This window comes from Castor canadensis, chromosome 4 (genome assembly GCF_047511655.1).
Source record: "Castor canadensis chromosome 4, mCasCan1.hap1v2, whole genome shotgun sequence".
Taxonomy (NCBI): Eukaryota; Metazoa; Chordata; class Mammalia; order Rodentia; family Castoridae; genus Castor; species Castor canadensis.
In genome coordinates, this window is record NC_133389.1 from 89,074,819 (window position 1) to 89,102,361 (window position 27,543).

General features: G+C 39.1%; 1 protein-coding gene across 16 annotated transcripts in view; it reads right to left on the bottom strand.

The window, feature by feature from the left end:
• Positions 1 to 27,543, bottom strand: part of Nckap5 (NCK associated protein 5) — a 927,122-nt gene that overhangs the window by 75,644 nt on the left and 823,935 nt on the right. For all 16 annotated transcript variants that reach the window (XM_074070606.1, XM_074070604.1, XM_074070603.1 and 13 more), the window contains one exon: positions 21,654 to 21,732. In XM_074070606.1, coding sequence (XP_073926707.1) covers positions 21,654 to 21,732 — 79 coding nt within the window. The remainder of the gene's footprint in view (positions 1 to 21,653; positions 21,733 to 27,543) is intronic.

Here is a 27,543-nt window from a genome sequence, read left to right on the forward strand (position 1 = left end):
TACACTACACTCCCATACAAATGGCTACAATTGAAAAGAAATACTAATATGAAATGGTGACAAGGATGTGCAGCAAGTGAAAATCCCATACTGTTTCTGAGAATACAAGTGGTAAAACTACTTTGTAAAAGTTTGGAGTTTCATACAAAGTTAAATGAATAATTATCGTGCAAAAGTGAGGCTATTCCTCATGATAAAAGGATGTGTCTGTCCACCCAAAGACTCACACACACATGTTTGTAGCATGTTATGCATACTAGCCCACACTGGAGATGACAGAAATGTCGATGAGCTGGTAAATGGACAAACTGTGGTAAAACTATATAATGAAATACTAATTAGCAAGAACACATAAACAAGCAAAATACCCACTGATGATGCTCACTGATGAGAACACGGATGGTTCTCAAAAGTGTTGTGCTTATAGAGAGGCCATGTCCAAAGTACTATACACTCTATGACTGCTTCCATTTACAGAAAATTCTAGAAAATGGACAACTGCAGTGACAGGAAACAAATCAGTAGCTCCTGGACCAGTGTTGTTGGGAGAGAATCAGCTGGAAGGGGCATGAAAGAAAGACTATTTTGTGGTGATGAAAATGGTCTACATCTTGATTTTGGAAGTGGTTACACAACTGTATCCATATATCAAAAGTCACTGAATTGTACACCTAAAAAGGGTGAATTCTGATGTAAATTATACATCAACAAAACTGCATTTAAACATTATCCATCCAGCCTGCCACTTTGTAGAAATCCAAAGTGAAGCCTTGGTTGAACTCAGCTGAGCAGAGGACCTGTGCTCTTCCCAGGTAATGGACTGAATAATCAGTTCTGGGTATCTGAAAGTGGTGTGGGAAAGAAGGGTCTTCAAGATGATTAGGGAGCAAGACTAATGTTATTCCTTTATCCGAGAGCCAGGCAGCCCATGGAGGGCTCCATGTACTTCTTTATCCTTTCAATAATCCTGGGATTATTGTGGGATTGCTCCCACAATCCCCATTTTACTCTGGAAGAAAGCGAAGCTCTGAGTGGTGAAGGTGGTCACTTGAGAGTGTCAGCAAGATCCAAAGCTCACGTATTCTGTATTCGTCAGCCTTACCACAGGGTGGTACCATGGTTTGAGTGTGTCTCCTACAGGTTATGTGCTGAAGGCTTGGTCCCCAGTGTGGTGGTGTTGAGCTGGGGACTAGTGGAAGGGGGTTAGGTCACTGGGGGGACCCTGCTCTCAGAAGGGATTAATGTAGTTCTCATGGAGCACTTGTTATTTCTCTTGAAATTGAGTTATTATAAAAAGAGCAAGCCTACTCCCTGAAGTCCTTTTGTTTCCTGTCTTGTTGTGTGACTGCTCTCTCCCTCTTGCATGTGGTCCTACTGTGATACCATCCACCATATTGCAAAGTAGCCAGAAGGCTGATACCAATGTTGCTGCATGAAAGTTCAAGATCATGAACTTTCAGCCTCCAAAACTACAAGTAAAATAAATCTCTATTCTTTATACATTATCCACCCTCAGGAATTTGGGGAACCCCAGAATCAGAGTATGTACCAGGGACTCTGTAGCCTGTTCTTTTCTAGGTTGGAAGGGGAAGGCACAAACAGATTCCATGGCTGTGTGCCCTACACTGCCCTCTGTAGCATGTGCTTAAGGAGCACAGCCTTGAACTTGTGACCTTATAGGCTGCCTATATATGCTCTGTGCAAATGTCTTTGGGCCTCATTTTACACATTTCTGTAGCATACTATTTGCTGTTTCCTACTGAGCAAGAGCTTTACTTGTATTATGTAATTATGCATCATGCAATGGACACATTTTACATTTGAGGAAGCCAAAGTTTAAGGATGTTAATAATTTGGCCAAAGGCTTACAGCTATAAACAAGAAAGTCAGGGTTTAAACTGATGTCTGTATAAATCTCAAAGCTGGAAGGTTGATTACTTTGTGGTTACAAGTGCTGTCTTCTGTATTCAGTTTACCAAGCTCCTTGAATCAGTAAGGATGTTCACACATTAGTAACAGAAAGGAACTGTGGGTAGCTCACAATGCAGAATTTGAGCTAGGTGCAGGACAGTCTTCATCGGGGGCCTCTGCCTCTGATTCCTGTAGTTCACTCTGCCTGGCTATATTTTAAGGTTGTTATGGGATGGCTGTACCAGGTGCATACTCCCAAGTCTAAAGGGAGAGACTCTCTACACCCCCACTACACTGTGCCCTCAGAATTAGCCAAATAAGGTCATAAATAAATTCCAGGACCAACCCATGTCACCTGGGTTGAGAGTGCCGTTTGCTGACCAGCCCAGGCCAAGTTTCTAAACCAATCACCAGCAGGGAAGACAACCGTAACAGTCTTAATCAGGTTTCCCAGCTGGAGAGGAAATGAATATTGGGAAACTGACCATAATGTCTGCTGTGATCTTTCTTAGTCATTACTTCAATTGGGCTTACAGCAGCACTGTCTCAGGGATCATCTCCATTTTATGGGAAAGAAAATAAAAGCACACAGAACACATCTCTCTCAGAGACAAGAGAGCATGCAGAAGCCAGGGTTCAAATCCAGGTCCTTAACACCAAGCCCAGAGGTATACTCTGCATCTATGTAACCTTACCCTACTCCCCCTCTTCAGATCAGATTTCAAGATGTTGCTGAAAATATATTCATCTTTTACATTCCTTCCTCTGGTGTTTATTATAATGTTTTTCTAATTCAAAAAATTACCACTCCATTATAGATGCTACTGAACCATTTGTAACCAAGTCAGATTACTTTTTTTTCCAGAGCTTCCTTTCTAATGAGATTTTATAGCTATCATTTAAAATAAATAGTCTGATGTGCCTTAAAAACTATTTGTTGTAATATAGACTCACTTCTCCCTTTTCAATCTTGCTTTCTAAAATTATCTTACGTTCAGAAAAACTGTCCTTATCAAATGATTTTTCCTCATTTACTCAACATATTACCAAGCCTTGGCCCTGACCTTTGGGCTCTTCCTACCTGGATTTATTCCTTCAATAGACCTAATGAGAAGGGGTTCTGGCCTGTGGACTTTTAGAGTAAGAGCATCTCCTTCAAAGATATGTGAGAGGTATGACTTAGGGAAAACAATCTCTAATATCTGCCTGGTTTCCCAGAACAGTGTTTCACATAGAGCTCCAGCAGAAATGACATAATAAACTCCACGGCAGATGACAGTGATGTTGGTATCTAGCAGGTTGTGATAAAGGGACCATTTTACATTTAAAATATGCTGCCATGAGTTTTCCCTCTCCTTGGGTTCTCTCAACAATTTTGCTCTGACTTGGGAAAGGCAGAACTTAGTACAACAAGTTTACAGACACAGAAACAAAGGCAAAGATTTGCTTTCTTAATAAGGGCCCAAATCACACTTAAGTATAGTGGTTTCAGGTTCACCCTGTTTACAATGCATTCTTTAGACTCCTGAAAAGCCAGGAAGGCCAGGAAGGATGTGAAGGCTCAGGAATTCATTTAGCACTTCTGATCCTGAAGTTGAAGTTTGAATCTTACTTCTTTTTTCTTCGTTGCTTAGGAGAAGTAAGTAAGACATGGCAGAAGATGTGATGATCCAAAGCCAATAAATAAAAAGTTAAAAGGTGTTTGTTATCAAAACATGCTTTGATACCATCTAGGGTAACTCTCCTAACATGGCCTTCCAAGACAATGGCATGATTATTGCACGTTGAATAATATTAAATGTTCTATTGATTCTTCAGAAAGTGAGATCTCATAGTTACAGAAGAAAGAGGCATCAAAGATGACTGTTTTTCCAAAACTGAAAAATCAGGAGTATGGTATGAGGGGCGGGCATGCTAACATAAAGTGCCAAGTTAGAGCATGGGAAAGAGATGACAGCAGGAGTCACCATAAGAGGAGAAGGAGGGGCAGGACAGGGTGAGCAGTCATGATGCTGGAGGTCACACTGGAGGCCAAGCTTCAAGTCTGGACATTTTATTAGTGAGCAGAGTTGCTGGGGAAATGGAAAGGAAAACTACAATGAATAGCATTACTGAAGGAGGGATTAAGTAGAAAAACAAAGCCAGTTAAGAGAACTCCAGAATGAAAATGCTGACAATGTCTCTGGCAAGCTTGAGCAAATCACAGGACACTGAGGTGTCCCCAATCCACCCACTCCCAGCAGACTTGCAAATAGTTCAGAAGGGAGCAGAACAAGGAGTATAAGGCTGAGGCTGAGTGGCTCCTTCTCTAGTGACCTGAGTACTCCAAGGTAATGGAACATGCCAGAGCTTCAGAGGTTTGTGACAGTGAAATCTGCTTCACTGCACTGGGGAAAGAAAACTTCCCTGTGAGCCACAAAGCTCAGCCCATCTGTTTTTGAAGAATTCATCTTAGCTCCTATTCCAAATGCCTGCGGAATGCTACTCTGGAAACAGAGTCTATTATCCTTGTAAATACAAACTCACTAATGAATATGGTTTATTGTGAAGTCATGCACTTGTCCCAATATCTCCATCTACTCCTACTCCAAGCCCCTAGTTCCCTGGGACATTGAGCTTGGCAGAGTTCAGATGCCTGATGCAAATCTGTCTGGATTCAAAGATCCCTGTGCAATGAATGGAGTGAGATATCTGCACATGACTTTTAGGCACTGCTTTCTCATGGAAGGATGGTGAGCAACAGGGATCTCTCATTCTGTGTATACTCAAGTGTCCTCTCTGGCAGCTTCATTACAACATCCTATACAACTCTTATCTACAAGGGAAGATGGTACATAGCATCCCGCTCATGGAATCATAGACATGTGGATTGGAGGGGAAGAAGATCCTTTAATTTGCAGCCCATTCTTCAACAACAGGACAACATGTGAATTACACAGCGTGCTGTCATCCACAATTCTGGCAGTCATTACAATTATCTACACAGACAGTAACTCCTACTGATTCCAGCAGGAGCATCTCACACATGCCTGAAGTCATCATTTTTGCCTTTAGAAGAGGTCTGCTCTAAAATGCAAATTGTCTCTAATAGATATCCATTACTGTGTAAGGAATAAATACGCTGTGAGCAGGCACATGGATTTTCAGGGGCCAGAGGCCCCTCCTCCACACCCAGCCTCAGGCATCTGTGGTCCTCTTGGGGTGAGATCAGCATATCTGCAGAAGGCACACACCTCCACAAAGCAGTTCACATCTCACAGACATCAAGATGAGTTTTGAGGTCAGATTCAGTTTAAGAAAAAATGTCTCCCCCTGTTTGCTCACAAGAAACCAGAGGGCTAAATGGGGAGACTTTTAATACCTGGGTTTCACTAGGGCTGTCTTCTCCAGTTTTTACATAAATACTGACAACATGGGCTGAATCCTGCCATTTGTAGTCTCTCTCCACCCCTGCCCAGTTTATGGAATGATAAATTTGTTGGCTCAGTTTTCCCTGGGTCCAGATGCAGCAAAACTGGGCAGCTGACAGCAGTTGAACTTCCTATAGCTGATATTCTAATCATCCTGCAAAAGTTTATATATAATTGTGTTAGTCAAGATTATCCTGAGGACTCTTCCAATAGAATATATGTATGTTTGTGTATTATAAGGAATTGGCTCCCATGATTATGGAAGCAGACAAGTTCCCAGATCTGCAGGGTGAGTCCCAGGTTGAAGACTCAGGAGAGACAATGTATAGTTCCAGACGAAAGGCCAGCAGGCTCAAGACCCAGGAAAAATTGATGTTTCAGTATGAGTCCCAAGACAAGAAAAATACAACATCCCCCAGTTAAAGGCAGGCAAGAAGAATTCTCTTGCTGATTAAAAAGCCACAATGAGGGTAAACATATTTTCTAAGTTAAACAATTTTTATGCCTATTTCAAATAAACACATGATAAAAGATGACCTACGTAAGATGAACTCAACAGAAGCCACTCTTCCCAAGCTTTAAGAGGCATCGATACTATTTAGGAATGAAATTATTAGTTTAAAATTGCTTTTACAATATGTAAATCTTGTAGAAATAGACTGCAAAGAATTCTAAGTCCACTGCGAATCAAATACACCTGGCACTTAAGAACTCACGAGTCTGTTTCCCCTCTTCTTTTCTTAGTACATGTTAGAAGTTCCACATGGAGCAATGATGGATATTCTGGTTGATCAAAGAGCTGGCTAAGAAGCAGGCAGACAGCAAAGGACCTAAGAGGACTATGTTTAATGGGGGGCTGCGGGTGGGCAGAGAATTCAGTAGGTGATCCTGCTAAGTGGAAGCTTACTTTTAGAGATGCTTGGCACTGGCTTTGGATACCAGAAGATCTCTTGGTATTTGGGTAGCATATTGGGCACTGTTAGTGGCCTATCCACCTCCCTGGGGCCTTATTACTTGAGCATGTCACATTGCCAGTAATCACATCTCTTTGACTTCTTTCCCAGAAGCAAGTCTGGACTCACCAGTGATGAGAAGAAGTAAGGAATACCCAGCTCCCTTGCTCTTCAGATGGGAGAACTCTAAGACTTGGGTTCTATTCCCTGTACTCTAAGCTTTTGTGATCTACAGTGGTAGTCAAGGCCAGTGACATGAGTATGACCTATGCAGTTACACAGGGCTCTGTCTACTGCTGTAACTGTCTTGAAGTTCTTAATAATTTTTAGATAAGATAATAATTTTGTTTTGCACTGAGCTGTTGGAATTATGTAGCAAGTCCTGGTGGTAGCTGGTGTGATTACATGCCTTCACTGGCTAGTTTCTCTTCTTTGTCTGAAGTCAACCCTATTGCTCTTTCATATACTCCCTGATAATTTACTTGCCCTTGAATTCTTGTCATAGGGTCTATTGGGAAACTCCAGTCTAGATTGTTGCAAATATCATAATATTGAAAAACACTGTAATGAATTGAACAAAACAATCCTACTATTTTATTAAAGTGAAACAATAAGGCACAAGTTTAATTGTCACAAAAATAAAATAAAGTCACAGTTACATCATCTGTCATGACCATACCTCATTGTAAGAGTCAAGGGGTTTTATTAGAAAGTGATACCCAAGTAGGCTTCCAATTCTCTGCAGCATATACACAGTATTCAGGTGAATCCAAAATGCAAATATCTCTCTGAGTAAGTAGGGCAATAAACAGCAGAAGAGTTGACATTTAAACAACAGCTCTGCTTGCCATCTGTTTTAAAGAAATTATTTGTCTTTGCCAGCATGTCAAGAAAAATAAGTTCACATAATTTAGGAACTATGAAAGAAAGTTCTTAATCATTTATAACGACAAGATTCTCTATAGGCATCAGGTCATTTTGGTAATGTGTAAGGAATTAAAAAAAAACAGGTCATAGAAACTGATCTTTTTGTATACTGCAATATCAAGGCAAAAGATTAGAGTGATTCAATCTTCAGCTAAATTTAAGAAAAAAGGTGTAAATAAGGATTCTGATGCAGAATCACAGCAGATAAGCTCATCAAATCTGGAGCCTATGTATTTTCCATTTTCATATCCCTAGGGTTCAGCACAATGCCTGGAATGAAGTCAATGCCTAATAAATATTTAGTAACTGAACTACATTTGGTTTATGGCTGGGCCTTGAGGCTTGAGCTCCAAGAAGGAAGGCAACTCACTTCTACCTGTGGAGCAGCTATCGTCCTTCCCATTATTTCCATCTTACCTACAGGAGCTTATCAAATGGGCACAAAAGCAGGGCATAAGAAGGAGAGGATGAAGGCAGAGGACAGGTGGCAGGTCCAAGTGAGATGTTGCACATGACTTGCAGTCATGATTTTGGTGCATTTGTAGTCTGTGGGAATTTGATACTTGTGGACTGCCTGGAAAAACAGATGACCATCTTGGGTCTTTCTCCCCATGTGTAAGGCTTATGGCCAGGAATTTCCTAGACCAAGTTCTTCCATCCTTAAATTTAGTCTTCTATATGAATCCTGTCATCTTGCAGTGAATTATGAGCATGACAGTGATTCTTCTGCATGCTTTGCCTTCCTTCCTCATCATTCAGAGAGATGGAATGCACAGCTCCCTATGCATTAGACAATCCTTAATAACAATTGCTACAACAACAATGAGAACCAAACATTGAGCTCTTGCTAGTACTTAGAATAGTGTCCAGCATGCATATGCAAATACACACTTAATGCTCTCAACAAGCCTCAGCTATTACTATTATCTCCAATTGGCAGATGAGGTGATGGAGGCTCAAAGACAATCAGGGACTTGCTCAGGGCCCCCTTATTGGGTAGGTGACAAAGGGAACTGAGTCTAGGCCCCCTAATTGCACTATCCTAGTTGCGATACTATGACGGGAATCAGTGGACGCATGCTCCCAAATGCAAAAATCTAGGCAAATGTATGAGGGTAACCTACTGTGAAGGACAAGGCCTAACAAATTTCTGCCCAGAAATAGCTGGATGAGCTTTGCCACTTTTGTTGTATACTCAGATCCCATGACTGAAACAGTGTCTTCCCATGGACTCAAGAGAAGTGAGATCTCGACGTGGATAGTTACAGATTCTTTGAAGTTCAGGTAGTACCCCCCATTACCTTAAAAAGCCTCAGAAGGAAGGTCAGGCACAGTGACAGATACCTGTACTCACAGCCACTTGGGAAGTGAACATAGCAGGTTCAAGGCAAGCCCAAGGCAAAAACACAGGCCCTATCTAAAAAATAAACTAAAGCAAAAAGGATTAGGGATGCGGTTCAAATGGTAGAGAACTTGTAGTTTCTGAATTCAATCCCCTGTACTGCCAAACAAATAAACAAAACAAAAAGAGAGCCTCAAAAGGTTCTGCCAGAAAAAACATTAAAAAGTATTCAAGCTTTTTTGTTTTTGGTGGTACTGTGGTTTGAACTTGGGGCTTCATGCTTGCTAGGCAGGTGCTCTACTGCTTGAGCCATGCCTCCAGCCCAGAAAGTATCTGAACAAGTCTCTATCTTACAGCTGAGAAGATTTAGAAACAGAGAAAGGAAATGTTTTACACCAAGTGATAAAATTCAAGATTTCAGATCCCTCTCCTGCCCTAACATTCATCACCTCAGTTCACTGCCTCCTTACTAGTTTGCTTTTTAATCTGATTCAGCTGTTATGTAACCCAGAATATGAGAAGACCTTTTGAAAAAATATAAATAAATGCTACATATGAAAAAGAATGAACTTATTTAAACACTTGATTTAAAGCAGAATTATATGCAGATACTGTTGACATCAGGGATACATTTGGAGGATTAGGTCAACACAACAGTGAGGGAAGTGACACCTTTGAACTGTGATGCATTCATTTGGAAGCAGGGTGGTTGATGCTGACTCCAAATAAGTTCTTGCACACATTGGATTCCTTCCAAATGGGTTCTTAAGGTGGAACACAAGACTGAGTTCCAAATGGGCAGAAAGTCACCTTAAAGCATATTTCCCTTCCATCTGGGAGTTGACACAATCGAGTTACAGGCAGAGACTGTTTATCACGGTGGCATGAAAGTCTCTCTTCAAATTCCTCCTGCTTTTATAATCAAACAATAACATCTCCAGAGTCTAGGTTTTAGCTACATAAAAAACATATTGGAAATTGATTCAGTGCTCCTGGTTTGGCTGTGACAATGTTTCATAACCTGGTAACCTCATAGCTGGTTCTCCCCACTTCCCCCAAAAGCTTTTAGCTACACCAGGGTGGCAAAGCAAAGATAAAGCAAACATCCTTTTATCTGATCATGTGCAAAATGAGTGGAGCAGACACTGTACTAGCGATAAGGTGATGACTAAATGACTCTTCTCACATTCTATCAAGGGGCTGATGAAAGGGAATTAAGACTGACATTGATGAGTTATTTTCTCAGGCAGTACCAATAACAAAACATGAAGATTTCTCTTTAGAGGCAGTAAGATCTCATTGCATGTCTATGACTCATTAAAAAAGTATCCAGATTGGGCCCATATTACAATTGAATTATGGAAAACTGATAGTTCTCTGTTCTCTAGATATCCCATTCTCCTTTTCTCAGACATGCTTCTTGTTTAAGGATATGCTCTAGCTTACAGCACTCCTGTTCCCAAGATTGCTCCCTACTTCTTTCTCAGTCACACATGTCATTAAACAACTCAATTTTTATCTCTGCCTTTTGTCACAGCCTTTACCTGATCTATTCTTCTAGCACCTTAATCCTCTCTCAAGCTAATATATTTTTCAATCACACCAGAATTAATGGATACATATTTTGGAATCTTGGTGGGCTTTGACAAATTTTGCTAGCAAACATATAATTTTTATTTTTCTATATAGAATGTTTAAAATTTTTCTGCACTCCTCTGTTCTCTGTGCATTTCAGACTTTCTGAGGTCATTTTTCTTGTTTGATGTTCACTCAGAAGTGAGGATCTAGTAGTAGAAAACTGACTTTTATTTTGTTTTCTTTTGCTTTAGAAAATGTCTTTATATACCTACTCATCTTTTTTAAGCATAGTTTTCTTTAATATTTAATTTTAGACTAATAACTAATTACCCTTGGCACAATGAAGGTCTAATTCCATTGTCTTCTGGCTTTCATTGTTGCCATAGAAAAGTTCTCTACCATTCTGTCATTCCTTATTAGGTAATCTATATTTTCTCTTTATTTTAATATCTTTCCTTTATTTCTGGTATCTACATTTCCACTAAGATGTGCCTAAGTGTAAGTTTCTTTTTATATCTCTTACTGGGAACTAATTTGGCTTCCTGAATTTGAGGATTGGTAACTTTCTTTGATTCTGCAAAATCTTTAGTAACTATTTATTTAAATATTATATCTGCTCTGTTTGTTTTATTCTTACCTTCTGGAGCTGTGGATAGACGTATGTGAATTTGTCTTTTCTTTATGGTGTCTTAGGTTCTCTTTCATACTGTCCATCTTGTTTCTCTGTGATGCATTTTGTGTAATTTTTCAACTCAGTAATCAGTAATTATCTCTTCAGCTGTGATAAACACTATATAGTCAACCTCTGTTTTTTTTAAAGTTCTACTATGTCCTTTTTAAAAATCAAATGTTCATTTGTTTGTTCCTTTGTTAACTTTGATTTCCATTTCTGTTTATTTAGAAATACTGAATATTTTTATATTTTCTATTGGATAATTCCTAATTCTATAGCCATTGCAGGGTTCATTCTATTGATTGATGTTTTTTTACCCCAACTCTCACTAATGAGTCATTTTTCCCCATCATGTTTTTAATGATTTTCTATTGTGAGTTAATTGTTCTTGGAATCTGATTTGTATGTAAAGTTTAGTAAGCACTTAAGACAGCATTTGAGTTGAGTTTTGCCAGACTCTAGGGAAAGTTATCGACCTGAATCTGCATTATATTAAAAAAATTAACTTTTCATTGTAATAAATCTCAAATGGACTCAGTGTGATGAGTTCTCATATGCCCATTGCCCAGCTTAAAAAAATGCACTAACATTTTGCTATTCTTGTTTCCTCTATTCCCTCTCTTAATTCTTTGCTGGAGTATCAAAAGCATAACTGGGACCATGTTAAAATTTCAAGCTGGGGAATTTAGGAGACACAAATACAGTGAATAAGGTCCCTGAGCCACATGAGCTGAGCTAATGACTTCCTTAGGTACGGCACTCTAAAAAGATTTTGAAATTCTAATTTGACATATTGCTAGATAAAAGGAAATCTCTGGAGATATTTTTTTTAAGAACTGAGCCCACACTTCATGTGGTCCACCTTAATGTCTTCAGAGAACACATTTTCCTTTCTCTTTTCTTTTTGTCCTAAGTAGAGTTAAGACTGAGTAAAGACTCAGTCAGGCACTCACATTTAACTTCTTCCTCTCTAGGGTGGGTTTGTAGATCCCACCCTTTGGAATCCAGCTTTATACTGCGCAGAGAGGGGAGGGGGAAAGGGATGTTTGAGCTAACATTTCACCCTGCTCAGTCCCTGGCTTTCATTATGTCAAAAGTTTAGCTGCCCAATTCCAGACTCCAGGTAGGGTGACCAACTGTCCTAGGATGTCAAGTTCTGAGGGTTTCCCAGGATGCAGGGTTCTCAGTGAGAAAACCCCAGGCAAACTGGGGCAGTTGGTCACCCAAGCTCTAGGTCATCAGATATTTAGCACCGAGTCCTATGAAAATGTTGGCTACAGCAATCTCTTGCACCTACGAAATGAAGCTTTCCTTGCTATTCCTAACCTCTGATGAATTTTTTGCCTGCAGCTCAGTCATATACTCAAGAAAATATGCAGATTTTCTATTCTTTTCTACTCTTTTAGGTGTGGCATCCTGTGAAAAGATTTAAAAGATTTTGAAATTCTACCTTGACATACTGCCAGATAAAAGGAAGTCTCGGAAGATTTAATTTTGTTTTAAAATTGAGCCAACATTTTAAAATATACCGTATGTCACATAAATACCTAGATTTGGAGTTTCTGGTAAAAGTGAAAAGATCTGGTTACCAAGGTCTAGCATTCTTCTACTCTGAGAACTGGAGTTGCCTTCTTAGGAGGGGTTATATTCTTTCCATCCTTCATAATCCTCAGCAGTCCCATATAATCACATGTACTATAAGCTCAGCCTGTATCAACTCCTTGACCTAGGCACTTATTTGGGTTTGCAACTCCTGACCAAACAATTTACTTAACGGATCCTTGACTATAAAGATCTCTTCTCAGAGACTAAAAGGTTTCTGAGACTAAAAGGTTTCCAAAAATACATAGTCATCATTTAGAGTTGTTACTTTATTTCACATCCAGTGATGACTCTGGCGTTGGATGATGTCCACCACACATGGGCCATGTTGCTAAGAAGATGCATAACCTCTCAGAACATGTATTTCTTCATCTACAAATAGTGACCATAATATCTAATGTACAGGATAGGATAAAACAAGGCTGCATACATAAAACACCCAGGCAAGTGCCCTGTATATAGAAAGCTTCTTATCTGAGAGTGACAGTTGCATATCATTATCTTACTTATTCCAGGATTTTCTGTCATATGGGAAGCTTTCAGGGTTTGGGGCTGAGGCAAACTGATGTTGACTTTAATCTGACCTCACCTATTCTTTATTATGCCATGAATCATAGACACATTCTTAATGTGATTTAATCATCCTTTGGGAAATTGAGGGTACTGTACCTTTTCAGTGGTCCCTTCCCCTTCAGGCACCTGGGCTAATTCGTGACACCCCCTTGAGCTGCAGGGCTGCCTCTGGAAGTTCAATATCCATACTTTTCTTAAATATAAAATTCTTCCTTCATGCACTTCTCAATTCCCTAGAAGGAGCATGTACCTGCCCCATGGCTTATCCTTTTAGGGTCTGGTGAGTGTTTATATGTTGCTGTCAGCCAGTGATGCTTACCCTGGTCCCTTCCAGAAACCATTTGCATCATAACAACTGATTGGAGGGTCTACATTCAAGGAAGTCACCAAAGATTGGGATGCTCACAAGTATCCTGGTAGGCTGGCAGAGAGCCCTCTGGCAACTTTTAATTATTCCTGGGTGCCCATTCTTTCACATGATGACTATTATCAGAGCATACCACTGATGAGGAAATCATCTGTTCATTTGTGGTAGTGGGGATTGAACTTGCTAGGAAAGTATTCTACCATTTGAGCTACATCTCCAGTTCTTTTCTTTTTATTTTGTTCTTAAGATAGGGTCTTTCTAACTTTGCCCAAACTGGCCTCAAACTAGTGATCCTCTTGCCTCCTCCTCTAGAGTAGCTGGAATTACAAGTGTGTATCATTATACCCAGTTGGAAATAGTATTTCATGAGGATGAGGGTGACTAGATTATTTGGTTGGTCCAAGATTAAGTAAGAGAACTTGAAGGTATGTTTTTATTTTAAGAAGTGAAATGAGAGCATTGTAGTGATTGCACATTCACTTCTTATTATATTGGTCTTCTTTTTAAAATCTCGATGTATTATCTACAAAGTTCAAATATCTGGGCATGGCTTTCAAGGTATACAATATCTGGCTTCATCCTACAAACCCAACTCTATCTGTACCTCATCCTCAATATCTACCCTCTCCTCTCCCACGCTGATCTCTTGCTGATTGCCCTCCCCACAGCATACCATGGTCCTTCCTAACTTCAGACTTGTGTGCTCTCTCTCTACCTTGACTGGAAGTATACATCTCTCCTTATCTGACGAAATCCTGTTTCTTAAGGACAGTCATTCCCCAACTTTACTGCACACTGGAATCACCTGAGATTCCTTGAGAAATACTAAGAGCTCCCTCCCAATCCTGTACATTGTGATTTAATTATTATGTGGTGTGACTTGAACATCTGCACTTTTAGAGCCTTCCCAGGTGATTCTGATAATTAGCAACATTTAAGAACCAAATGGTAAATGCTCTTAAACTTCACTCTTCTTACAGATAAGACCCAATGCTCCCAGCTACATTAAAGCTGGGCTCTGCACCCTGTTCCCTCATATGCATGCAGAGAACATGTCCATCTTATCAGTTATCACATTGTATTCAAATAATCTGCTTGCTTCTCTGTTTCCCTACCAAACTGGAGTTCTAGGAGGGCAAATACTATGTCTTACTTATCTTAATATCACCAGTATCTGACCCAGGGCATGGTTTATAGAAAATACTAAAGATAGTCTGTGGAATGAAATAGAATTTAGCTTCCTGGTACAATCTACAGAAGTAAATATTTTATAGAAGGAAAAAAGTCATGCCTTCAACACTCTAAGTCTACAATTCTGTATATCTCTAGTGAAAAAACAGAGGAAGGAAGTCATAGACTGGGATTCAGTATGGTTCCAGTTACAGAATCTCTACCAAAGTCTATCTCTGGCAGCGATAGAGAAGGTATTGCTGGAAACCTCCATTATGACCTCCCTGTGACCTTAAAGGGTGGTGAGAAGAAAGCACAGGACAGACCAGAATAAAGACAGTGTAAGGACTAGGACACGACTAGTCAGAATGTTGTAGGCACAGCCAACCAGAATGCTGCTTTCTACACACCTAATTAGCATAGAGATTGAGCAATGTCTTGGAGAAAATTGCTAAAACCTTAGACCATGTCACTTCTCTGGCAACGCACTTGGGATCCCTCCCTTCTTCATTCTTTCCCTTAATAAACTTTCCTACCTTTATGCTCACCCTTCATTGTCCATGAACTTCATTCTCTGGGTTTGGGAGACAAGAACCCAGAATGCCAACCTTCCCTCTGGCTAAACACTTAAGCCAGCAAGATTGAGTGGAGGCTTTTGGTCCTACACTAATCTCCCCATAACAGTAGTGAGAGGAAAGCAGTGACAGGAGCATGGGCAGATGGTAAACCCAAAGAACCAGCCACAAAGGAGTGAGAAAGGAGGAAGATTAAGATCTTGGATTATAGTGGAGACTCAATGGCTGGAAGTCTATGTTATTGGTTAATAAGTCTTTGGTTAAAAGGAACCACATGATCCTATCTCCACAGGTGGAACTTCATGAGTTTATATCTCAGGCTTCCTTTGTAAGAAGCAGAGCTTCTCCTCTGGAGTTTGTCAACTGTTGTTAGTTCTTAGAGAGAGAATTCAGTTCAGCCATAGCGAAAGTGTCCTTGCCTGAGCTACTACTCTTTTGGTACCTTTTTTGGTGCCATATTGTAGGTTTAAAAATTCAGAAGTGAAATTATCCTGGGAAGTATGGATTTGGGATCTGAATCATGTAAAACTATACATCTTATTCCCTACCTACAGACATTATTATTTAAATGGCTTTTCTAAACTTTTCTAAGCTTTCTGCACATCTTCTCAGTCTAGGAAATTAGTAATATTCTTGAAATAAGACACACAATTATCCAGGACTTTAACTGAGTGTCAGCTATAGTACTAGAAGCCCTGCCGTCCTATTTGTTTAAATTTTAGAGAAAGTTCTAGATGTGTTGTATTCCACAAAAGCTTTCTTTGAACATCAATGTACTTTGTTAGTGACCTAATTATATGTTTATTCAAAAGTATATAGTGTCAAATTAATCCAAGTTCAATAAATTGTCTCAAAAGATTACTTACATAGAAAACAGTGAAAGTTCAGATAATGTGTAAATCATTGACATTAATCACGTCTTTCCTAACTACTCTTCAGATTTCTTTTTCTATGACTTTCTTAAATGACAGTGAAAATTTGCTTGTGTTTCTTTAGCACAGATAAGCTAAGGTTGGAAGAGATTACCTTGGTAGTGGTTAGACAGCAGGCTGAGACGCTAGGTGTCCCCTAATATCCTTTTTCTCCATCTTTCAGATTTAAGAGAGCCTCTATTTTTTTTTTTGTTGTTGTTGTTGTTGTTGTACATACAGCTGCCTGCCTGGAAGAATGGGTCCCATCCTATGAACCAAGTTATGGCCAATGGGATGTTAGCAGAAGGCAGGGGCAACTGTTGGGAAGTGTCCTTAAAAGGATGGGCTGTGTCTCTCATCTTCCTTTCCTCCTTTCTGCTTGTTAGGATGGGGGTATAAGGATGGCTTTTCAAGAGTCATCATAGGTCCTAAGATAGAAATCAGATGAGGAATGGAAACCATATGAGTTAGAGCTCCCTCTTGGGAGTTGACTTTTGTTCCTCTGGACCTGAAAGACCTCTCTCTCTCTCTCCTTTGTGGATGAAATCCTAAAGGACAAGACAGGAAGAACCTGGCACTGTTTCATTTGTAACAGCAAGAAATTTCTATCTTATTTAAACCACTATACATTAAATCTTCTCAATTCTTAGCTACACTAATGGTTAGGGAAATCCAGTCTTTAAACTAAAAACAAATGTGGCCTGGAAAATTCAAATGATAGAATGCACTATGGATACCTACTGTTGGGCATATTCTTTTTTTCTCTATTTTTAATTATTGTTGTACAGGGGGTACATTGTGACATTTACAAATGTTCCTACAATTTATCATAGTTGAATTTATGCCCCCTATCATTCTCCCTTATACCCCTCTACCCCTGTTGGGTTCAGATGAGATAAATGCTATGCTCCTGGTTCCTGCTCTCTATGTAAGTGAAGCACTTGTTTTAAGAGCCTACGAGACCTTACCTTTCTCTTACAACCAAAGAAACAATCACAGAAATCAACATTTTGGCATCAGGCCAGGCCTGATGTGAAAGTCTGTTGCATTTGCTGACCGTTATTTGAATGTGGTGTAGAGATTCCTCAACAATAACAACTGCCCATCTATGACTCTTGTATCCCTTCTTCCTCTACCTAACTGCAAACTGGGCACTTTACTACTGTAGATTTGATGCTTTGTGGATTGATGATGAAAGGTACAAGAACAAGGTCTATATGCGTTCAAGATGGTGTTCTAAATCTCTCTTATTTGGCACAACATAGCTTTGTCTCAGGTCTAGCCTTCAGGCAAAACTAGGCTTATAAAAAATAACTCTTTTTTCCCCTGGCACTGCTTCTTGTGCTGTTCATTATCTGAGGTAGGCTTGGTTCTATCCTTTCTTCCTCACCCCATAATTTGCTCAAACAAGCACTCTGAGTACCTGAAACTTAGAGTTCCTAAAGATTACTCTTAACTAGAGGTAAAAATTTATCTGAATCTTTGATACAATGCAAATGTGTGACTTGTAAAGGTTCCTGTCTAATCCGTTACTATAGTGATGTGAGTTAGTTTACCATGTTAGCTAAAGACTAGGAGAGGGCAGGAATAAGGAAATGAAACACCCTGGGAAAATGGAAATGCACAGGCTTATGGTGTGAAAGTACTCAAAGGTACTTATCAAACACATCCTCCTGCACAATACATTAGCTGTTGTCAGGAGAGTGTAGGCTGAGGTGGAAGGGAGGAAAGAGTACAACAAATGAGGCTAGAAGGATCCCTTGGAGGTAATGTCAGTACCTGGGGTAGGAAGGAGAGTTCCATGGTAACTTAACAGACCTACCCAAGAAAGCCAGAGAGTCACTAGAGCTAGATCATGTCCTTTGTCTTGCTATGCTCTGGTGGTAGAACCCTTCTGGCTCCTGCAGAATAGACTAAAAGTACACTCAACTAATAGGGGAGAAGAAACAGGTCTCACTTAAGTATGGGACACTGGGGTATTTATTCATTGGACTACTGGGCAGACTTCTTTGCAACTCTTTTAGATTTGGGGAAATACTATGTATCCTTCATTTCGTAAAGGGCTACCATGCATCCTTGTTTTTTGGATACCACTGGATTCTGCTTGGCTTCTTTCTCAGATTCCTCAAAAGATATTTTCCCTTCTTTATTAGAATTTCCAAATCCTCTGTCTCCCTGGCTGATATTTTTAATACAAGTTAATGGTACTTGAATTCATTGTAATTGTCTAATCCTAGTAGATAATTAGTATAATATATAGAGTGAATCTATTATAGCTACATAGCAGAAAAGGAAAATTTGAAATATGGCGGTTGTGAATTTTGTGTTAAAGTTCTCTTAGGCCTGGCTAGTTGTGTGCTTGATGCTTATTATGATGGAAGTCTGATATTTGTTAGGACAATTTTAAAGAAGAAATGTAGTGTCATTATTTTACTTAATTAATAAATCTTGAATTTAAATATTCAGTAGGTTTAGTTGGCAATATCTTGTCTTGTAATCAACTCAAAACATTTTCATTAAACCAACACGATTATCCTTAACCACAGAAATGCATTGAGATTCACTACTTTCTTGATTGTTCTTCTCTGTCAAAGACATTAATTGATATTTGGTTGGAAGAAGAACATACTTAGATTTGTTAGGTGCTATTATTGAAATTATATTATGATTATAAAACACCACAAAATGAATACTGGAATTATTAAGTATATAAATCTATATATGTATATATATATATAGATAGATAGATAGATGCATATTCTCAGACATTCTTGTGGACTAAAGACAAATAACTAGGCCAGGCACATGGGCTCATGCCTATAATCCTAGGTATACAGGAGGCATAAGTAGGAGGCCAGCCCTGGGCAAAAACATGAGACCTTACCCAAAAAATAAAGCAAAAAGGACTGGGGGCATTGCTTAAAGGGTAGAGCACCTGCCAAGCAAGTGCAAACATGGTACCACCAAAAAAAGATAACCAGTTCCCTTTAATGAGTCTCATTCAATATTAAAGTAGAAGAACTTCCAAAAAAGATAATTGTATTGATTGGTTAGACTGAGACAATCTCAACCCTTTTCTCTCTGCTAATACATGAAACAGATGCTTTCCCAGAATCTTTAGCAGCTGGTATTGGGTGTGTGATCCATTTCTCATCAATGATATGTGAGGTGCAGCCTTTGGTGGGATTCTGGGAAGTTTTTCATCTTCCTTACACTTTTTGTCTCAAATGAAAATGGAATGTCTAGAGAGGCAGGAACCAGTTTGCAACCAGAGGCAAGAAGCATGAGGACAAAAAGCCAACATGGTAATTGTGGTTGAGTAAGGGAAATAAAATGAGATAGGGCTGTTGACAATATTGTGGAGTGGCTACACACCTTTTTTCTTGTTTGACACTCTTAGTTAAACAAGGTGATCAACTGGTTTTATTACTTACATAATGGTTTGTTGCTGCTTACTTGTGGCCACATCAGTGTATTTGCATAGTTTCTATGGCCATGAAGAGGTAAGTCTACAAGGATCTAAGACCAGATTCTTTTTCTTTCCCATGGTCCAAATCCCATCCATCAGTGTGGTCTAAAGCAGCACTGTTTGAGAAAACAGTGATGAAGGAAATTGTTGTACGGAATATACCTAAGAGGTGTCCACTGACCACTCAAACTGTAGCTAGTGTGACTGAGAGCCTGAATTTTTAATTTTATGTTATTTTAATAAAAGTTGCAATAGCCACATGTGGCTATGGGAAGGGGGCTATCACATCCAAAAGTGCAGATTTAAAGAACCACTAATCCACTAAAATGTTTAAGTTACTGTAGTTCTCTTGAACAAAAATTCAGCCTCTGACTTCATATGTTTTTTATAAGCCCAAGAATACCTCATTATGGAAAAATGCCGACTCAGCAAGGCTTTACGTAGTCTCATGTTTGAGGGCTGTTAAACATTATTTAACTTGCATATTAGCTAACTACGCAGAACTGATACCAATTTAAGCATTTCACATTGACAACTATAATAAAGGATGTCTTTTTGGAATAATAATCTTATTCAGACTGCACTCATTCAGCTGTTTGTTAAGACTTTTGTACTCCCAATTACAAATGAAAAGAATAATAATGGTGTGCCAGTCTCATTAAGCAGTGGGGGTACAACAACTCTCTGAGATAAACTGTAAATTATAGTTTGTAGAAGACTGCTGGGTACACTAGAAAATCAGCCACAAAGTGCACCAATACAGCACTCAGAGCCAAGGGGGGCCAAGAGGAGTTGGCAGCTAAAGATACCCCAGAGAAAGGGAGGAGCAGTGGACACAGAAGATACCAAAACTTGGCAATCTGCAAGGCTGTCACATCCTGGAACATGGTATTATGTGCTGTCTCCTACACCCAAATGGGGTTTGGGGATTTGGAGCAATAATTCCCTCATCCTTTGGTGTCTTGTGTAAATGCTAAACAATCAAGATGCTCATAGTCAAGCTATTTTTACAGCCTGAAGAACAACTAATTTTACAACGTTCAAGGTGACCTGGGGCTTTTAAAATTATCACCTGTCTAATCTCCTGACAAGGATCACAGTCATTGGTAACTCCTCCATCCCAGTTACCTCCTGGCTTCTGGAAACAGGTAGGCAAAGTCTCACTATGTTGGGAACTTGAGTTCCTTTTTTCCTGGTATTAACACACAATGTTTTAGAAAATTTTAAAATGTTCATTTGGCTTTTTTCTTTCCTTGCAAATTTATTTTATTTTATCATGTTTACATTTACATGTGTATACATTATTTGGGGCACCCCCTACCCCACCCCCCATCAGAACCTGTTCTGCCTTCTTGTTCTCCAATTTTGTTGAAGAAAAAACATAAAAGATAATAAGAAAAACATGACATTTTGCTAGTTTGAGACAAAGATAGTTATACAGAGAGATTCCTTGTGTTGTTTCCATGCACTTGTGTATTATAACCCAAATTGGTTCATCTCTACCAGACTTCTTCATCACTCCTAGCCCCCTTCCCATAGTGGCCTCTGCCAGTTTAAGATTACTATATTTACTCCTATACAGTGAGCACATCAACCACAATTAAGTTTTTGGTTTCCTTCCCTTTCCTTATCTCTTCTGATTAATGCACAATTTTAAGAAACAGCTGGCAAGTTGAACTTAATTCAGAGACAGGTCTATCTATATTTAGGGTTCTAGACAGAAATGGTGAAGAAAATGAGTTGAAGATTTTGGCAAGCCATATTCACTTATTCTATATAAAATACATTCAGTTAAAAACGTTCATTTTAAGAAAGCCACCATCCCATATTTCTAGTCAATAGTCATCTACATTAGTTTTTGAAACAATGATAGAAACTGGATACAGTCAGAGCTGATTTTCTCCTCAGAACAAATTGTTTACACCGAGTACTGCTCTCATTTAATACTGACACATATTGTCTTCTCATGGGTTTATGTTATAATCCTTTGCATATACCTACATCTTCTTTATAGGTACTGTTTAATCCACGTTTTATGTTAGTTAGCATCCAACATCTAAGACAAAAGGTAACCAGGCTCAGACAGAGAGGGACGCACCAGACATGGTCTCTAGGAATGCACCATGTCTGGAAGAAAGTAGCATGTATAAAATGTCTCAAAGTTAGAGATATATTAAAACATGAATTTTTACCTGTGATGTGGCTCTGAAATGCAGAATCTGCAATTGTATCTTCTTCATCCTCTTCCAAGTGTTCATTTGCCTCTTTTATCTGCAGCAATAAGAAAATACTGGAAGTTCTTATTCATGATATTAAAAAGATCTTTGGCAATTCTCAGATTACAAGTACTTTCTGTAATAAATGGGGGGTATAAGTGTTGACACATACACGTGTGTGGGTACATGAACATGTGTGTATTTCATTCCACTTTTCCTCACTGTATCATTTGGCTTTATTACAAATTTTAATTATGAGAGCATATTTTCAGAAGTATAATGCCAGCTTCAAAAGAGAGGCCTTACAGGGTACCTGACTCTACAGAAGATTTTAGCAATAATAGCTTTGGTTTTTAACTTGAATCAGTAACACTTGGCTGTTAGAAAAAAAAAATGTCTACAGAGGAATAATTCTGCCAGAGTCAGAGAATTCTACCATAACTTATTTTAATAAGACCAGGGAGACATATTTAAATCATATTTAGATCTCCTGACCCTTTCCTAACAGACTAACTCTCTAAGAAAATGATTGTTTCATTCTTTCCATAATAAAATGAGGTGACTAGGATAAGTGCTCAGTGAAGTAAAGCAGTGAGACATTTTTCTAGACTTTTCATATGAAAAGGCTTCCCCTTTTATTTCAGCTGGAACACCCAGGCACTGGATTGAGTAGCCTCAGATAGAACTCCAGAGAGAACGTTGTGAAGTCACAGTATTTTATAGATGAGAATTCTAAGGTCCAGGAAGTTTCCTTAAAGTTGGCACACCTTAGTAAAGGGTTACGTTTGGGGTAATGCTCACAGGACAATTTAAGACCTCTGCTTCTTAGTCCAGTAGTGGGGTACTGACACCAGCCATACAGCTGACATCGACATTAACAATATCTATTAACCTCAACAATACCAGCCACAGTAAAACAGCAAGCACCTACACACTCTGCCTGGGGAAGATCTGTGTCAAGTCTTTATTACTTAGGATCTCATCATACTCACAGCGACGTTAAGTGGCAGGGGCTACTGTCAGCTCACTATAGACGTGAAGACCTACCTCGGAGCAGCAGGAAAGACACAGAACCATCCAAGTGGTGGAGCTAAGATTCACACATAGCAAGCCTGACTCTAGATTTGTGTTTATTTAGGGGAACTTCATTATTCTAAATTTCCATTTGACATTTTTGTGTCAACCTGGCCTCAATTTTAAGATAGCTGAAGTCCTTCATGGAGTGATCCAAAATAGCTCTTATCAAAAACACTCCAGCCAATAACAGTAATGTGAACTTGGCAATGCAATGGGGTCCTGCTCAGCCACATGTACTAGCAGCTGTCAGCGGATCTGCTCAGAGGCTGGGGTTGAACACAATTTTGCACTCAAAAGGTACAAAGTTATTTGGTTGCATACTGACCTTGAACCAGATTCAGCTTTCTATTTCTTACCTCTTATTTTTCACACTTAATGGGATGAGAACAATTATTTACATTTTATGACTGCAGTTCCAATAGCAGAATGCAATGGATGCCTCTACTGCACCAATGCTAATAGCCAGATGACGACACGTGGAGAATATGTGACTGCTACCTCAACCCTCACAAGGAGACTGTCAAGGATCCAGTATTTTCTGGCTGTGCTTTACCACTTTCTTTTCCCTTTGGCTGTCTGCTTTGTGGGCATTTCCCTTGTTTGCTTGCACCTCCTCAGGAAGGTGGAGAATGAAAGAGAGGACAGGAAAAGGCTTCATGGACTAACTGTTCCTAGCAGTGTACGTTTGTGGAGAGCAGAGGAGAAAAGCGTCACACAGCTCAGGGATATGTTTGTGACAAGGCTACCCCAAAACACACTTCTACTAATAATCCATTAGGAGTCTTCTTGCCTCATTTACAGAAACGCCAAGGAAATCTACATCTTCAGTTCATACCAACTCTTATGGCAGTCTGTTCTATATTTCCTCCCCCTCCCAACCCATGTGTTAATGTAAAATAGCATTTCTTCTGGGTTGCTCTAAATTTACCCATGTTAAACTTGCAAGGGTAGCCTTCTAAACTGCTGGAATATGGGTGAATTATCTTTTTCAGTCTGTAAAATTCCAAATTAAAGAACCAAGAAATTGAAAAGAGGTTTTGGTTTTATAAAGCAAAAGAGGCTCAGAGAGGGTTAGTAATCTGTTCAAAGTCACACAGGACTTTAGTTTTAGAATGATCTCTCCTGTCCCCTATCCATTACTGTAATTCATTTATTCAGAATGTCCCATAATGTCATAGGAATTCTTTCCAGACCTTGCCAAGAGTTGCTACAGCTTTGTAGTGTCTGGCAGTTAGCTGTAGAGGCAATATCCCAAGTATTCATAGGCCATAGTACTTTATTTAAGGTAGCAAATGCTTGAGTGTGTGCATATGTGTAGCTCCTCTGCTTTCCTTCCTTACTGCTCCTTGACTCTTCTGCAAACTTCACTACCATCTTTGTGCAAGAATCAGACTGAAGAAAGAAAACAAGCTGCTATGCAGTACTACCTTCCAACTCCTTAGCAAAATCTTTCCAGAGTTTTCTGTGCTTAAGAGCAAAGGCTAAATATGGCTTCTAGGGGCCCATCCAAGGAACCAGCTTTGTGGATAGGGTCCCTAACTCTCTTAGCTCCCTTGGGTTGGTTGACCCATGAGGGGCAGATGACCCATTGGGGGAAACTGTGAATCTGAAGGGACTGAGGCACCAGCCCAGTAATGGAGGAAATAGAGGTGTGTCCTAAAATGGCTTATTCCTCAGCTCTCAATATGCACGCAAATAGATTTTTTTTTCAAATTTTGACTTTTTTTTTAACTTTTTTTTTCTTTTATTATTCATATGTGCATACAAGGCTTGGGTCATTTCTCCCCCCTGCCCCCACCCCTTCCCTTACCACCCGCTCCGCCCCTTACCTCTCCCCCCAACCCCCTCGATACCCAGCAGAAACTATTTTGCCCTTATTTCTAATTTTGTTGTAGAGAGAGTATAAGCAATAATAGGAAGGAACAAGGGTTTTTGCTGGTTGAGATAAGGATAGCTATACAGGGCATTGACTCACATTGATTTCCTGTGCGTGGGTGTTACCTTCCAGGTTAATTCTTTTTGATCTCACCTTTTCTCTAGTTCCTGGTCCCCTTTTCCTGTTGGCCTCAGTTGCTTTTAAGGTATCTGCTTTAGTTTCTCTGCGTTAAGGGCAACAAATGCTAGCTAGTTTTTTAGGTGTCTTACCTATCCTCACCCCTCCCTTGTGTGCTCTCGCTTTTATCATGTGCTCAAAGTCCAATCCCATTGTTGTGTTTGCCCTTGATCTAATGTCCACATATGAGGGAGAACATACGATTTTTGGTCTTTTGGGCCAGGCTAACCTCACTCAGAATGATGTTCTCCAATTCCATCCATTTACCAGCGAATGATAACATTTCGTTCTTCTTCATGGTTGCATAAAATTCCATTGTGTATAGATATCACATTTTCTTGATCCATTCGTCAGTAGTGGGGCATCTTGGCTGTTTCTATAACTTGGCTATTGTGAATAGTGCCGCAATAAACATGGGTGTGCAGGTGCCTCTGGAGTAACCTGTGTCACAGTCTTTTGGGTATATCCCCAAGAGTGGTATATGCAAATAGATTTTAATGCAAACTGGTGAATACCTTTTTTTTTTAAACCCATTTGCTTATGGAAATGAGGGACATAATTTATTTTGGTAGATTTCCCCTTGCTAATTATATTACTCATAGGATCAAATTTAAATGAATTTCCATTCCTAATCACATGTTGGCTGGGTTGTGGGAAACTTCTTGAGGCCATGATTAAGAATTTGCCAAAGACAGGCACAAGTGGGTCAACATCCTCCTGGTAAAGCACTACAAAGAATGAGGGCAGCCATGGCACCAGGATGTTTGGCAAGCATTTGGTTCAGAAGACTGGTGGTTGGAAACTGAGGAATTTCTCAGTTGTTACTGTCCCAAGAACAGCCAGAGAGTACAAGTCAGTGTCAGTGATGCCTACTTGATAGGAAGTAGTAAAGGCTGGTTTTGGTTTAAGTTTGTTGTCAGGACTTTGGGAGTCTTAAAATGCTGCACTTCTAACTCTTGTCCATCTTTTGGGATTCTGCAGTTGTAGTCAAGCACAGCTCCAGACACCAGCCTGTAATAGGCAGCCATAAAATATCACTGAGTCCATCATGCTGTACTAACTTCTAGCACTAGGAAGGGCAGGATGAAATGAGCTTGCAAGAGACACAGGAGAAAAAAATTCACCACTGATCAGTCTGCATAGATGATTTCATAATTGAACCCCATATTTGAGCATACTTCATTTGGAATTCTGCACATATTTTTTTCTCTGAATTATCCTAACACTGAAGGCTTCTCAAGAAAGCAGTATCTTTGATGTCAAAGCTCAATTGAAAGGAAAAGGATATGATGAATCTATCAGAGACAGGGAGGAATCCTGGGAGGGAAAACTAGAAGGTACAATCTTTGGAAAAGTTTAGTCATTTAGAAAACTTTGCAAAAGGGCAAAATATGCATGCTTCTTATTAGCATCAAAATAGCATTTAGAAGAAAATCTTTCAATTAAGAAGTTGAAATTATGACATTTTGCAGAACTTAATAAGAAGATAACAATTTGTATAATTATTGTACTGTTTTCTGCTATTTCATCACCAGAGTCCCAGTTTAATGGGATAGTATTTGATGGCTTTTTATTAGCAGATGTGAATTTTTTTCAGACAATGTGACACTTGGTTAAAGAGAACACCCATAATTTAAATTAAAATACCCATATTAAAATGGTCATTTCTCTCCTGTGCATGATAAAGGTATATAATCTCATTAACTTTGTTAACAATTTTTATTTTTGTCCAGAGGTTTAAATAAGACATCCTGGAGCTGTCTTCCTTTGAGACTTCTCATTTCAGAAAACTATCTTCATCCACAGGAAGGAAGAATCACAGTATGTAGCAAATACAGTGTGCCTTTTTGACTTACTTACTGACTTTCTAGAGGATGTCTTTCCACTCTCTTTTATTTAAATAACATAAAATCATTTTAAGTACAAAGTAACATGGCTCCTAGTCTAAATTACACAAAAATTAGAGCTAAGTGGTCTACAAATGATGGAAGAAATGGGGACATAAGCCTCTAATGAAAGCTCTGAAAAGAGAAAAGATTTATTTCAGCCAAGTACTATTTGGATGTTTATACATATTTTAGAATGTATCTAAAGGGGTATGCAGTTACTAGTGAATTAACTGGATTTCTATGTAAAGGGATTTGTTTTATATGTATACAGAAATAATCTTTCTATTATTATCACTCTAGATTAAAATATTAAATATTAATTTTTTAAGTGAGTAAAATGCCTTAGACTCTTGTGACTAATATACAATCCTACTTTATAAAGGAGAAGGAATGGTGATAGATTATGTCATAAGGTTTTGGAATAGTGGTTTAATTTAGGAAAGAGTGTGGTATTAATGCATTTTATATAGGTATTGTTTCTGTTCACTATAACTACCATGAGAAAAATTCTTTGCATCAGTGAAATAAGCAGAGAGCAAATTTACCTTGAGCCCTAGCACAGGAGAATTCTCTTAAACTGTGAATCTTAAAAGGTTCATGGGTACTCACATCAGTTGCTGTGGTATCAGAATACATCTTATTTTGCATCTAATCTTCTTTCTACATAGGCTGATAACATGTAATAAATGGGTTTTTGCTGCTATTCTTGTACTAGTCCCAAAGGAGAGTACAGCAATGTCCTTGCTGAAATTAGTAATTTTAGCCCAATCCACACTGATGATTACAGAGATGAGACAAAAAGCACTGCATTTTACAGTTTTAAAAAATGACTAGCTGGTCATCTATC